Source organism: Diabrotica virgifera, chromosome 2 (assembly GCF_917563875.1).
Source record: "Diabrotica virgifera virgifera chromosome 2, PGI_DIABVI_V3a".
Lineage (NCBI taxonomy): Eukaryota > Metazoa > Arthropoda > Insecta > Coleoptera > Chrysomelidae > Diabrotica > Diabrotica virgifera.
Genome location: NC_065444.1, coordinates 17,341,679 through 17,356,053, shown reverse-complemented (window position 1 = coordinate 17,356,053; position 14,375 = coordinate 17,341,679). Strand labels below are relative to the sequence as shown.

Genomic DNA, 14,375 nt, shown 5'->3' with positions numbered 1-14,375 from the left:
TGCAACTTCTCTCACTACTTACATACATTCATAATGAACAATTTCTCAGGCAGTGAGAAAAGTCGGCCATTGCAGTGAGAAATATTTTTTCTCACGGGTTCACCGCCGGTTTACATACATATGATCGCCATTTCCATGGTAACATGCACAATACAAACACAATTATTTGTGTCAAACAAAATGGGTTCAAACTTGTCAAAACTTATCAAAAATTACCTTTTAAGACTGTTCAACTGTGAATTATAATTTTAAATTAAGAATATTAAATACCTATGTGTATATATGTATTTTATTTCAATTAAGGCATATAATATACCTAAAAGCACCTAAATTATTTAATTTTGAAATTTGCACTATTGACAAAAACGCATCCATAGAAAAAGTACAGTGTCCAACACGAGAGAAAATGACAAATTTCTCTCTCGCTTGATTTGCGGCACTCACCTCGTGCCTCGGCTCGTGGCAACAAACTTCTGCGCTCGTGAGAAATATGTCTTTTTTCTCTCTTGTTGTACAATATACTATTGTTTATTGAAAAATAAAAACACATATACTTTGTCTTTTGAAATTACACTTTTTTAGCAAAAACTTTATTTGTTCCTATAGTTTAACTTAGATAATAAAAGTTTATTATTTTTAAACATATGCAATTGTTTAAACAATATTTCACAAAAAATAATCAAATTAGTTTGATTTTTGTGGAATTAAAATATTAAAATACAACAAAATATAGAGTTAGAAAATAGTTAATTATATAAAGATTTAAAGAAATTTTGGTGGAAATCAACTTGTGTGAATCGAACACCGCTGTCCTGCGCGTAGCACCAATAATTAATGTTTATTTAAAAAAATTCCTGACGCCGTGGTAGTTAACCGATTTTAATTTTACAAATTGCAAATGAAAGATACAGTATTCTTCTATATGTAAAGAAAATTTCAACTTGCTATCTGCTTTATTTTCAGTCCTGCAACATTTTGAAAAAATGATTTTTTTTTTTGCGAAACCTGGATTTCAAAATTTATTTTGCAAAATCTATTAAACCAATCTTAATCAAATTTACAGTATTGTTTTATTATGTCCCAAAGTTTTTTTGGGTAAAATATGAAGGTCCTAGGTGTAGCATAAATGGTTGAAAATCGTAAAATGCGAATACTTGTTTTTTTTTATGGTTTTTTCGCAATTTGCAATTGCGATAAGCTATGTTGCAATAAGGGTGACAACTTTTAAAAATTTTAACCAATCCTATATTGCATGAAATTTAATTACGCAACTTTTATGTCAGTGCAAATTTTCTCTGAAGTAAATACTTTTAAAGTTATAATCAAAAAACGAAGAAAAAAATCGGATTTTTCCTTCATTTTTTGACGTTTTGATTATTTAAACATTGTTCCGGACCTTTTTGAGTGGGAGAATAACCCAATATTATATGAGTTAATTCCAAGCAATTTCTGCAAAAAAATATGAGTCACCTCTCAACGTCCATCTCAAAACAGATCCGCCCTGGACTAAAAGCAATTGATCCGTTATTTCCAAATTATATTAATTTCTAAAATAACCATTTAAACATGAATAAATGTTAGTTACGTTAACAAGATATAAGGATGTTGTTAGTGATTCTAAACACCTATAATAAAGCGCACGAATTCCTACAGTGTAGAAGCCAACCTAAATAAATCCAAAACAAACTCGTTAAGGGCCACCAGTACCCCTATAATCGTTTTTCCTCGCCCTAATTACCCTCTAATTCAAAACGAATCTCCCGCCTCTCGAACGAAACATGTTTGGCTGTCATTAATAAAACGTTTTTCACTTTCAGGCCAGGACTACATCTACACGGGACAACAGGCCGGGGGTGGGTTCGTCCCCTACCAGCCAAACCACAATCAGTATATTATTCCGTCGGATATCATTCCTTAAAAATTAATGTTAACAAACTCTTTACTCTTTTAGAGAAAGCGTATGAAAAGTTTACTTTCTCAGCTAACCGTGTATTTAATGTGAATGAGACTGGTCTAAGTGTTGAAACACACGAGCCACTCTACAGCGCTACTAGGCAGCGCCACAGAGTCGCTTCCGATGATTAGCCATCTATTTTCATGTAAATTAAAAGTGTCATTCCAGACGAGCGACAGTGGCCCGCCACGGTCGCGATCAATCACCTGTCCCCGCTACTTGTGACGTCTACGACACATAGTACATTCATTCGAGCAACAGGGCTTTTCATCGATTGTCAATTATTTCGAGCTTCTGTCATATGTTTTATAATCTGTGTATAATATTAATATACACGGATGATATGGCATATATGACAGAAGCTCGAAACAAATGACTGTGAATGAAAAGCCCTATTCACCTCGCAAATCTAAAGGCCTTCATGGATTTAAAAACAAAAAAAAAAACAAAAGATTTAGATCTTTGAAACACACTCAGTGATCAAAAGATTTAAAGTTACTGGTTTAGCGACCACTCGTACGAAATCAAACAAATGAAATAGAGAATGTGGAAAAATCCCCTTACGAATAATTCACACATCCACTATTTCGGGCTAGGAAAAATTTTTTGAATAGAATCAAAGATCCAAACACCAGTTCTTAGAAATGTGTTTCGCTCTCTTCAACCTCTCTGGGCTCATCAGTAAAAATGAGAGGTTGAATATCTTCAGACACATTCCAATCAAAAAACAACATTCGAAACCTAGACATAGCAGGAGCGTAAATCTACGCCCAATCTGAAAATGACAGTCTCGAGTTTTAATTGCCTAATTACTTAAAGTAAAATATATGTTTAAAAACAAAAAAAACAAAAGATGTAGATCTTTGAAACACACTCAGTGATCAAAAGATCCAAAGTTACCGGTTTAACGACCACTCGTACGAAATCAAACAAATGAAATAGAGAATGGGGAAAAATCCCCTTACGAATAATTCACACATCCACTATTTCGGGCTGGGAAAAATTTTTTGAATAGAATCAAAGATCCAAACACATTTCTAAGAACTTGGTTTGGATCTTTGATTCTATTCAAAAAAAATTTCCCAGCCCGAAATAGTGGATGTGTTCTCTATTTCATTTGTTTGACTTCATGGATTTGTTTGAAATTTTGACAGTAACTCAAAAATGATGCAAATAACAATCCTGACTTGGTGCCAATGTATGCTTCCACCCCGGAAATGAATGCCACCCTTTCTCGGGGGTGGAAATTTCAAATTTCAAAATGACACCGGGAATCGATAGAAAATTGAATTTTATGAAGAAAATGTGGAATAAAATTTTTTTCCACCTATCTCTACCGAAAGTATACTTTTCCGGATCTGATTGTAGGGAGCAAAGTTGTACTTTTCCTCCCTAGGGAGGAAAAGTTAAAGTGACGTCATGGTATTTCATTCATGAAATATAACTTATTGACGCCCTGTACAATCTATTTTCTATTACGTAAGTATCTATACATTTTAAGGTTTATTTATAAAACACCCTGTATTTTGCAGAATGGTAAAAAACAGTAAATTGTTATTTCGATTTAACAATGTTTACATTAATAATTTGACTTATATTTGACAGTTGACAGTTATATTGCACCTACTTGTTAGTTTTAGTTTTAATAAATTTTGTTGGTTAGTTACATAAATAAATTAATAAAAAATGAAAAATGACTTGTTATTAATTTGAGGAAGGTGGAAAAACCATATGTATAAAATGGGAGTAAAGTGCCTTTTCCTCCCTTGTTATACAAATAGCTATTACTTAACTTAATAGTTTCTGAGTTATTCGCGATTGAATATTCCAACAAAAAACACATGTTTCACTAGTTTTTCGCGAATAACTCGAAGATTGCGGATTTTCAATAAAAATCATTCCTAATAAAATTGAAGCTTATAAAAAAAAACAAAGAAAATAGATTTGATTAAATTTTTTAGATAATATTAAGCAACTTATGAGTCATTGAAAACGAATTTTTTGTTTTTCGTAAATTTATGCAAATATTTGAGCTCAAATTACGGAAAAATGATTAATTTTTCATAGAAAATGTTAATAAACATTTTTAAAGTTCTTTTTTATGCCTTCAAAATAAGCTTTGATAGAAACCTCTAGCATAAAAATTAAGCAAGTTATGACGAAAATTATTTGTCAAATACCTCGAATTTATAAAAGAAAAAATGACGGTAAAATGTATGCCATGTACGTCAAAATTAATTCTAATCGTAACCCATGTAAAATTAACTTTATTTATGTTCCGACATGTTTCAAAAGTTTGAATTATTTAGAACAATTACATTTTGAAAAAACTTGTTTTAAGTAAATTTCTTTTTTTTTCGATTTTTCCAAAAATACGTTATTTTTTCAAAATATCAAAAATTTAGAACTTTTTTTACTAAAAATTTTGTTTTGTTTTATAACTTACGTAGCTTATAAATTAAGCGAGATATGTATAAACGTTTAAAGTATTGATTTCACTGCAAAGGGAGCGTCTTTTTGGCCCTTTAACATTAAAATTATCTGAACGAAAGGGTCTAGAAATATTGCAACTCTCATGAGCTTATAGTTTATGAAATTCCCTACAAAATGATGTGAGAGTGTGTGCAAAAAGCTTAAAGGGAAGCCGAGTTATTGTTAAAAAACCAAATACATTTTTCTAGAGATAATGTTTGAAAATTACGGAGCGTCTAAATTTTGATGTTTTTGGAGTATTTATTCTTTTATACATGCAGTGTCTGCTTTGTATTTACATATCGGGCAACAAAACTCTGAATTTTTCTGATTGAGGATGAACAAAAGTGAATGGCACCTTGGTACCAAACAAAATTACGGATATTCCTGCACCAGAAGAACTACTTAAAATGATATTTTGCAATTGCAAAAAAGGATGTGGCTCAACTGGTGGGTCTCGCAAACTTGGATTATATTGCAATCAATCTTCCGGTTCTTGCTCTGGTGATAGCTGCCAAAATTCTGCTCCTGTCGACCAAAAAGAAAAGGAAGTTAATGCAGAAGAAATAGACGGAATTGGAAGTTGAAGTTAAATTATTGATATATGGTTTAAAGATCATATTCATTTTATACTTAATTTAATGTTCTAAATTAATTATTTTTCATTATCCTCCGACTAGAGATGCAATAAACTTGAGTTCCAACAATTTCCAAATGAACTCCCAGTGGAAGAACATGCAGAGCGACAGACCGAAGCTAATAATGAGAAACACACCATGCATCACAGAAACTCCACCAGGTTTTGACCTCCCCCGAAAATCATGGTCAACTCTTAACAGGATAAGAACGGGTCATGGAGTCTGCGCAGATTCCCTTTATAAATGGAAAATGAGAACCTCTGCTGAGTGCGACTGCGGCGCCGAGAAACAGACCATCCAGCATATGATTGCCGAATGTCCTCGGAGAAAGTATGATGGAGATCCTCTGGACTTCGCCTCTGCAACACCAGCGTCGATTGAATATATTAATACATTAGATGTTAGACTATAACATATGTGTGATAATGTTGTGTATCAAATTGCCATACGCTAAATAAATAAAATAAAATTTTTCATTATCATCAAAATGTTTAAAAAGTTTAATTTTCCTCAAACGTATATTTTTATGGGATACAAATTTTATAAAACTAATACAGTCGGAAAAATGAAAGAATACACATAAATGATCACATCAATCACTTATTTTGTATTTGCTGTCTTTTTCTATAACAAACGTTTTTTATTTATAGAAAAAGACAGCAAATACAAAATAAATGATTGATATGATCGTTCATGGGTCGATTGTCATTTGTTTCGAGCTTCTGTCATATGTTGTATAATCTGTGTACAACAGAATGTAATAATGTCCATGAACGATCACATCAATCACTTATTTTGTATTTGCTGTCTTTTTCTATAAATAACAAACGTTTCTCATAGAAAAAGACAGAAAATACAAAATAAGTGATTGATGTGATCGTTCATGGGTATTCTTTCATTTTTCCGACTGTATAACATTATATCATAAGCAACAATTAATTTTCATTTTCTTAACGAATTCCATTTCTTCAAGCTTTCAAAAAGATTTTTTCCTTAATTTTTATGATAAGGGGTAGTTTTTAGGGATTGAATCAAATTAAAAACTTATATGTATCAGGTTTTTTATATTTAAATAATATATATTTTTTCTATTTAAGATCGAAAATAAAATGATTTCATAATTTCAGCCATTTTTTTAATAACTGTGTGAGGTGTAATTTTTAAGTGTAATTACATATAAAAATATCGAACTATCAGTTACATTGTAAAAAAACAACAAAAATTTAACATGTTTAAATATATTGATATCTATAACTGCTTCCATTTATTAATTTTAATTTTCTTCTACTTGAAGGAAAGAAATTCTCCTATTACGATCCAAAATAAAAAAATTTCATGTTTCTTGACCATATTTTTTAAATAATCTTTGTATGAGGGGTTGTTTTTAAGGATTGGTGAGCTGTAAAATATCAGAATATTAAAGTCATGATTCAAAATAATCAACATTTAACATATTTGAACGTAACTATAGCCCATTACCGCTTTAATTCATTAGTTTTCAATTTATTGGAGTAAGCAGTGGTGTCATGGTGTGGGAACGCGTGGGAACGCCGTTCCCGCACTGGTTAAGAAAAGAAAAAAAAATAATAGAGAATTTAGGTTTTGTAAACAAAAATTAGCAGTGCGTTCCGGCACTGCGTTCCCGCACTGCTAATTTTGCCATGACACCACTGGGAGTAAGGGGTAGTTTTCACCCCTTAAAAGTAAAAAGCATACTTTGCGACCAAGTCAGGTTGTTTGAAGAGGAGGGTAAAATAAACTTAATTCCAAATTTTGAAGAAGATCTATGAAGGCAATTAGAATTGCGAGGTTTGGATCCATTTTAAGCTTGAATAATTGTACTGCAGAGTGTCTTGTGTGTTATATTAAATAGCAGTGGCCACAATATACAGCCCCGTCTTACACCCCGAATAATTTCTATTTCTTGCGACATTTGATCCTCAATTCTTAATTTTGACTTTCTGGTTCCGGTAGAGGTTTGAAATTACTCTGGCAGTCGCGGCTGTCAATGTTTTTCAATTTTAAGATATTAGTTAGTTTATCGTGCTGTACCTTGTCAAATATTTTTTCAAAGTCAATAAAGCATAAAGCACCTTCTCCTCTAATAAAATGTTTTCCACTTTCAGGTCAGGACTATATCTACACGGGACAACAGGCAGGGGGTGGGTTCGTCCCTTACCAGCCCAACCACAATCAGTATATTAGTCCGTCGGATATCATTCCTTTTCGACAATCACCAGCTGGTTTCCAGACGTTGGACTCTCCGCAGCATGGGAGTTATTTACACCCCGATCTCCAGACCTCCGATCTCCCGGTGCACCTAAGACAGACTCTTCCGCAGTACCGATTCCCCTCCACGCCTAGAACTCAAGTCATTAACGTAAGTATCCTAAAAGTAGATTTATGTTCGTCTCACGTAACCACTCACTTGATGTCAAATTTTATACTTCTTTTATAATGTAGTTGGTCTGTGTAGTAAGTTGGTCTGTGTCCATTGAACTGACAAGAACCACAAGTTCTTTTCGAGCAGGGAACCATGTTGCCCTTTGAGCACTCCTACCACATTCAATCTTTTTACATCGACTTGGAGTCGCTGTAAATATCATATAAGTATCATGTAAACCATATTTCTCGATGTTACCAATTTCATAAGGTTGCTAGTTTCATGTACTAAGCAGAACGCACTGAAGATGATCTGATCTAGATCGAAAACGTTTTGCGAATCCTTTTGGATGACTTTTAATGGTTTTTAATTAAGTTTTTTTATACCATTGTACAAACGAAGTTTTTACTTCTGTATGATTTTTTTATTATGTAACTTGGGAATTATTATATGTTATTAAATTTACGGTTATATTTTATTGGAGATCTGTACTGGATATCCCAAATTGGTATGTTTTGCAGGATACATCGAAACCTAGACGATATACAAAGAAGTACTTAAGATTAGTAATGGGACATGATTTCAATACCGGTGATTCAATCACCGTGATTTATAATTACCAATAACTACCGTTCCTGACTAAGTTAGATAACCGTGATCAGTGACCAGATATATCAGATATCAGTTTCACGGTCACCATCTAATGGTAGGGGAGCCCAAGCGGGGATTTTTGCAGTTACTCGAGCGCGTCAGATTATCATATGGGGAGAAACCTGGTACCCTGCAGATGTACCTCTACCATATATTGGCTCTTAACACAGGGGAGTTCGTTAAGGGGGGCCCGAAAAAAAAAATCTATCTTTAAAAAAACTCGAAATTGTCAGATTAAGATAAGGTAAGTTAAGTACATGCAAAAGAGTGTATATTTCAAAAATCTGACGATTTGAGCCGGGCGTAAGGAAATGGGGGAGTCCCAAAGTTTCACAAGAAAAATGCGAATATTTTGCCAAATGAATGACAGATCGAAAAACTAAAAAATATGTGCTCAATATTTTTTAAAAATCTATCGAATGATACCAAACATGACTTCCCACGGAGAGAGGTGGGGGGTAAATTTAATATTTTAAATACGAATCCCGCGATATTTCGAGAAATGAACATCAGATCGAAAAACTGTAAAATACATTTATTCAATATTTTTGAAAAATCTACCAAATGGCACCAAACACGACCCCCACGGAGGTGGGGTGGGGGGTTACTTTAAAGTCTTAAATCGGAGCCCCCATTTTTTATTGCAGATTTTGATTCCTTACGTAAAAATAAGTAACTTTTATTCGAAACATTTTTTCGAATTATGGATAGATGGCGTTATAATCGGAAAAAACGATTGTTGCAAATGGAAAATTAAATTAAAAAATGGCAAGCGCCCACTAAAATGGAAAACTTTACTTAACTTTTTTTGGTTTTAGGACCTCCTCTTCACAAACCAATAGGTCCCCATAACGCTCGAGTGACTGCACATTTAGCATACTTTGCTCCCCTACCATAACAAATCATGTTTATATATTAATTATACGAAATTCTCGGTGAACTGATTTGGGGAACGGTGACTAACATCTGAGAATTTTAGGAACTGTGAAATAGAAAGTATTATTTGTTATTACGTAATACGTATTGAATATTGTTTTCTTTCATAAAAACATCCTTAAAAGTTTATAAAAAAATTCTAAATTGAAATTCTAGAGTTATTTTTAGTTATATTTAAAGAGAAAGAGCTGATAAGAAAGTTTTATAGTGCTTTCTAAATTAATTACTTTATTGTTAGTATTCGATGGTAACTGTGAAGCAGAAGTTCGGAGACGTATTGATATGGCAAAAATGCGAGGAGTCGCCTTAACTAAAGTTTGGAAAGACAGATCTATCTCTAAAAATAACAAGAAGAGACTGGTGAATGCCCTTGTATTCTCAATATTTCTATACGAAGCAGAGACTTGGACTCTTCGCGCATGAGAGCGCCAAAAAATTGATGCCTTTGAGATGTGGTGCTGGAGAATAATGCTGCGCATACCTTAGACAGCTCATAGGATAAACGTTTCCATTCTAAACCAACTCAATATTAAAAAAAAACTGTCCACAATATGTCTGCAACGAATTCTGCAATTCTTTGGTCACGTGGTTCGCAGAGGTGACGACAGTTTGGTGAGATTAATTGTTTCTGGAAACGTTCCGGGCAGAAGATCAAGAAGACGATCGCCAACTAGATGGTCCGACCAAATTAAGAGCTGGAAGCTTCAGCTGGAAACTCATTCTGCGAAGCTCTTAGAGCAGCTGAAGATGGAGACCAACGGAGAAACATTGTTACTAATATTGGAAAAAATCACGATACTCAGTAATGGCGAAACGACAAGAGAGAGAGAGAGAGATTGTTAGTATTGTAAATTTATATTATAAGTCAAACCATAAAGTTACGTTATTTAACATATTCAGTATCAGAAATATGTTTTTATACTACCTAATACAGAGTAATCGCGATCGTGTTGTTTAGTTTACAATCATAGTGACTACCTGTTACTCTACATAAAAGAGCGGCGATCGCGGTCAAAAATCACGCTCACTGATCACGGCGTGATTAAAAATTCACCGCATTCACCATCACTAGTTAAGATTTCATTACTTCTTTTTTTCGTTAAAGTAACGATTGTCCATTCAAAATCATCAATAGCTCTCCAGATTAGTGAGATACAGGGAAATTATTGAAAAATGTCGAAAATGACAGGGTTAGAGATCTTCTTCATTAATTTTTTTTTAATTTCATTATAACTTTTGATAAGTAGATATGTTACGGAAGTCTTCAGAATAGGTGAAAATCGCAAACTTGAATATTTTAGCCATATGCGATACCCAGAGAGATATAATATACTTACTTCATTTAATAATACAAGGCAAGGTAGACGGAAGAAGAGGGCCAGGTCGAAGAAGAACGTCGTGGCTTAGAAACCTGAGAGAACGGTTTAACAGATCCTCTGCATCCCATTTGCGATCTGGTGTCAACAAAAATTACTATAGCCAATTTGATAGCCAACTCTCGATAATCGAGCACTGCACATGAAGAAGAATAACAAGTACATAGATATATTATGGAAGGGTTCAGTGGCATACAAAAAATTTTTAGGGGGTCTCACTAAGGAAATATACTACTAACTTATATTTTTTATATGGGTCACCTTATATATTTTGATATTTTACGTTAAAATTTCATCGTTTTATTATGTGGATACTATTCGTTGACACTTTTATTTAGCAAAAATAAAATCAGTACCTAATTATCTTGAGGCTAAAGTAAATACTTAATTGCTTACGGTTGGTTCAAAAACAATTATTATTTTTAAATGATTGATTCCATATTTTATAAATAAATGAATTTTGTATTTATTAAAACCACAAAAAACAGATGTTTTTAAAAATATATTTTATTCTAGTTCCCTCAGAATTCTGTGAACCATCCATTCAGCCAATTCTCGTATCAGAACCAAAACCAAAACACGGTACCAAGAAAACTGGTCAGCTCACCGTCGTCCTTCCAAACTCAGATCCCGCAGAATTTAGGATCGTACAATCAGGATGCGCAAAATTTGCAGCCAACAACATTGAGACCGAATTATTCGCACCTATTCGCGAAACATCATAACCGAGATCCTTCTCAGACTGAGACCTTCCTCGGTGAAATAACTTTACAGAATCCAGTAGAAGCGCCTGCGCAATACGAAGAGTTTAGGCCGAGCAGACCGTTCCCAGAAAAAAGTACAGACTTCGGTGATGTGCTGGAAGAGAGTGCTGGAAATTCAATAGGAGGAGCTGGCAAGAACGCATTCTTAAATCACAGGTAAAAAGTCATGATGTTTTTGTATTTTCTTCTCAGTAATTTCTAAAGAATTCCTGTTCAAGAAAATATTTTTGAATTAATTCAGTACTATCCAGTGAATTAGTCCCAATTTTATTATTCTAACCTTAATTAAGTCAATAGTAGTGTAAATTTAAAATCGGGACTGAATTTCGTCGTTGCGTTAGTCGCCATCTTGATTTCGATAATTTCCTACAATTTCTTTTTACAATTTTTTCGTGCGGTCGATATTTTCCGAATTAAGGGGGAAAATAGTGGAAGAGAGTGGGAAGCATAATTATTGAAATGAATCTCGTTTATTATTACCTTTACGGTATAATTGCACATGAATAAAATGGGAGAGAATTATATTTTGGGAGTGATAACAAACAAATTGAATGAAATTATACCATTAGCAGAAGAACAACAAGGTTTTAGGTTGGGAAGGTCATGCACTGACGCTATATTAATGCTTAAGAAAGCATTTCTGATTCGATCGATAAAACGATCGAAAACATCTACCAGAACAATACAATAAAAGTAAAAGTGGAAGATGAACTAACTGACCCAATTGAAGCCGGCAATGGGATAAGACAGGGGGATTCCTTGAGTCCTTTATTGTTCAACCTGATCATGTACGAAACAGTAAAAAAAGTAAGAAAAAAAGGATACGAAATGCGAGAAAAGCAACTTAAAATAATCTGCTATGCAGACGATGCAATACTAATCTCTCAAAGTGAAGATGATTTACAACGTATTCTGCACCAATTTAATATAACCGTCAGAAAATTTAACATGTTAATTTCCCCAAAAAAGACAAAATGCATGGTTATAACAGCAGATCCAATAAGATATAAATTGGATCTGAAAGGCCAGATAATAGAACAAGTGATGGAGTTTAAATACCTAGGCATCACACTATCTAGCTACGCAAGGCTCGAAACAGAAGTGGAAGATTAAGTGAATAGAGCAAACAGAGCTGCAGGTTGCCTGAATGACACAATATGGAGAAATAAAAATATCGGAAAAGAGATGAAAGACAGAATTTACAAAACAGTCATCAAACCAATAATGACATACGCGGCAGAAACACGACCCGACAGAGAGAGGACAAAAAGATTCCTCGAGACAGCGGAGATGAAAATCCTTCGAAAAATCGATGGTAAGACTCTATGGGACAAAGCTAGAAGTACAGATATACGACGGAGATGCAAGGTGGATAACATTAGTAACTGGGTAAGAAACAGAACAATAGAATGAAATGACCATATAAGCCGAATGACAACAATTAGGGTAGTCAAGCCAGCGAGAGACAGTTCCCCAATAGGAAGACGATCAGTGGGAAGACCACGAAAACAATGGAACGACAATTTTCTAGAGGCACATTGAAAAAACAGATAGAGTCATGTCTACACAAAAAGAAGAAGAAGAAGAAGAAGAATTATATTTTATACAATATTGATCACTTTTTATTTTTCTTTTGCTAAAATCAATATTTGAGGTCTTACGTATGCCTTAAAGGCGTGACCGTAAGATCTTGCAGGAATTGGTTATACTCGTATGTATAGGAATTGTATTTGTTCATAGGCCATTTTAAACTCTTCGGCAATATGGTAAATACTTCGAAAAAGTGGTAAGAATAGTAATTTTCGTGCGGTCGGTATTTTCCGTGGTTTAAGGGGGAAAATATTGATAAAGCATAATATTGCATTATCTCATGTATTTTACAAAATAAATGTACGTACATGTTTGTACTTTACAAAATAAATGTACATAAATAAAAATATAGAGCATAATATTTTATACAATTTTGTTTTTTTTTTTAATTTTTTGAGCTACAATCAATGTTTAAGGTCGTACGCCTATGACAAGCCTAACGAGACACAAGGGACTAAGAAGCACTAGACTTTGACGTCATTAGCAAAAGCCTCAACGAGTCTTAGACGTTAACTATTGTTTTTAGTAAAAAAAGTAAAAGAGATCAAAATTATTTAAAATATCATTCTCTCCATTTCTGTTTTAAAGTTGTAAAGTTAACAATAAACGAGATTCAATTTAATATTTATGATTCCCCCTCCCCTTCCATTATTTTTCCACTTAACTTGGACAATATTCACCCCACGAAAAAAATTGTAAAAAAGAAATTGTAGGAAAATGTCAGAGATATTGATCAATCTCCTTTAAAATCAAGATAGCGGCTAATGCAATGGCGGAATTCAGTCGTGATTTTAAATTTTCACTACTATTGACCCCCCCCCCCCCCCCCCACCTAATGGTTAGAATAACATTTGGGCAGCTTTCCATGCAAGATCAAATACTGGACTAAATGCTGAATTTCTAAAAACCGTTTAAAATCTTGTGTTGCTTTGTTACACAATCACACAGTATAGTTTTCTATCAATAATTCATCTTTTTAGGGCAAGAATCGTAGCTCCAGATCCAAGTAAACCAACCAGCAAAACTGTAGTGGATGAGTACTTCGTTGACTCGAATGGAGACGTGTACAATCCTACGGCTGTTTCTAGTACAACAGAAATACCTACCACACAATCAGCCTCTTCGGAACAGAGGTCTGTCAACAGAGTAAAAACTAAAAAGATAATATCTAAACGACCAAAAACTGTCGACTTGGAGCCGCTATTGGAAGAACCGCTCAAGAAAAATTATGGTTCTAACAACGACGACGAAGTTGAAGTGATCAAGTCTTCGAATGCTTCCCACGAAGCTATTAATTCCCATGAACACTCGGAAGATGAAGCTTACACTCACGAACCATTTGATAGCACTGAATTTTACTCAGATGAAATTTATTCGTCTCATGAAGCTGGTCAAGTGGAAAATTACATTCACGGAAACGAAGAAAATGAAGAGCATGACGACATAAGTGAAGAACGAAAGGTAAGATATAGGCTATTGATTATGTATTATAGAAAGAAACTACAGCGTTAACAGGGTTTTATTGTTTCATATAGTCAATGGACCTCTACATATGAAAAAACCGCGGAGTGCTACCATTTAAAAGGGTGCGTTTTTGAGAAAGGGGTGAAT

At 33.8% G+C, this 14,375-nt stretch overlaps 1 protein-coding gene across 1 annotated transcript in view; it reads left to right on the top strand.

Annotated features, from left to right (window-relative positions):
- LOC126880625 (mucin-5AC) overlaps positions 1-14,375 on the top strand; it is a 148,993-nt gene that overhangs the window by 84,749 nt on the left and 49,869 nt on the right. The window contains exons 2-4 of the mRNA XM_050644636.1: positions 7,191-7,444; positions 10,927-11,330; positions 13,745-14,225. Of these exons, the coding sequence (XP_050500593.1) occupies positions 7,191-7,444; positions 10,927-11,330; positions 13,745-14,225 (1,139 nt within the window). The remainder of the gene's footprint in view (positions 1-7,190; positions 7,445-10,926; positions 11,331-13,744; positions 14,226-14,375) is intronic.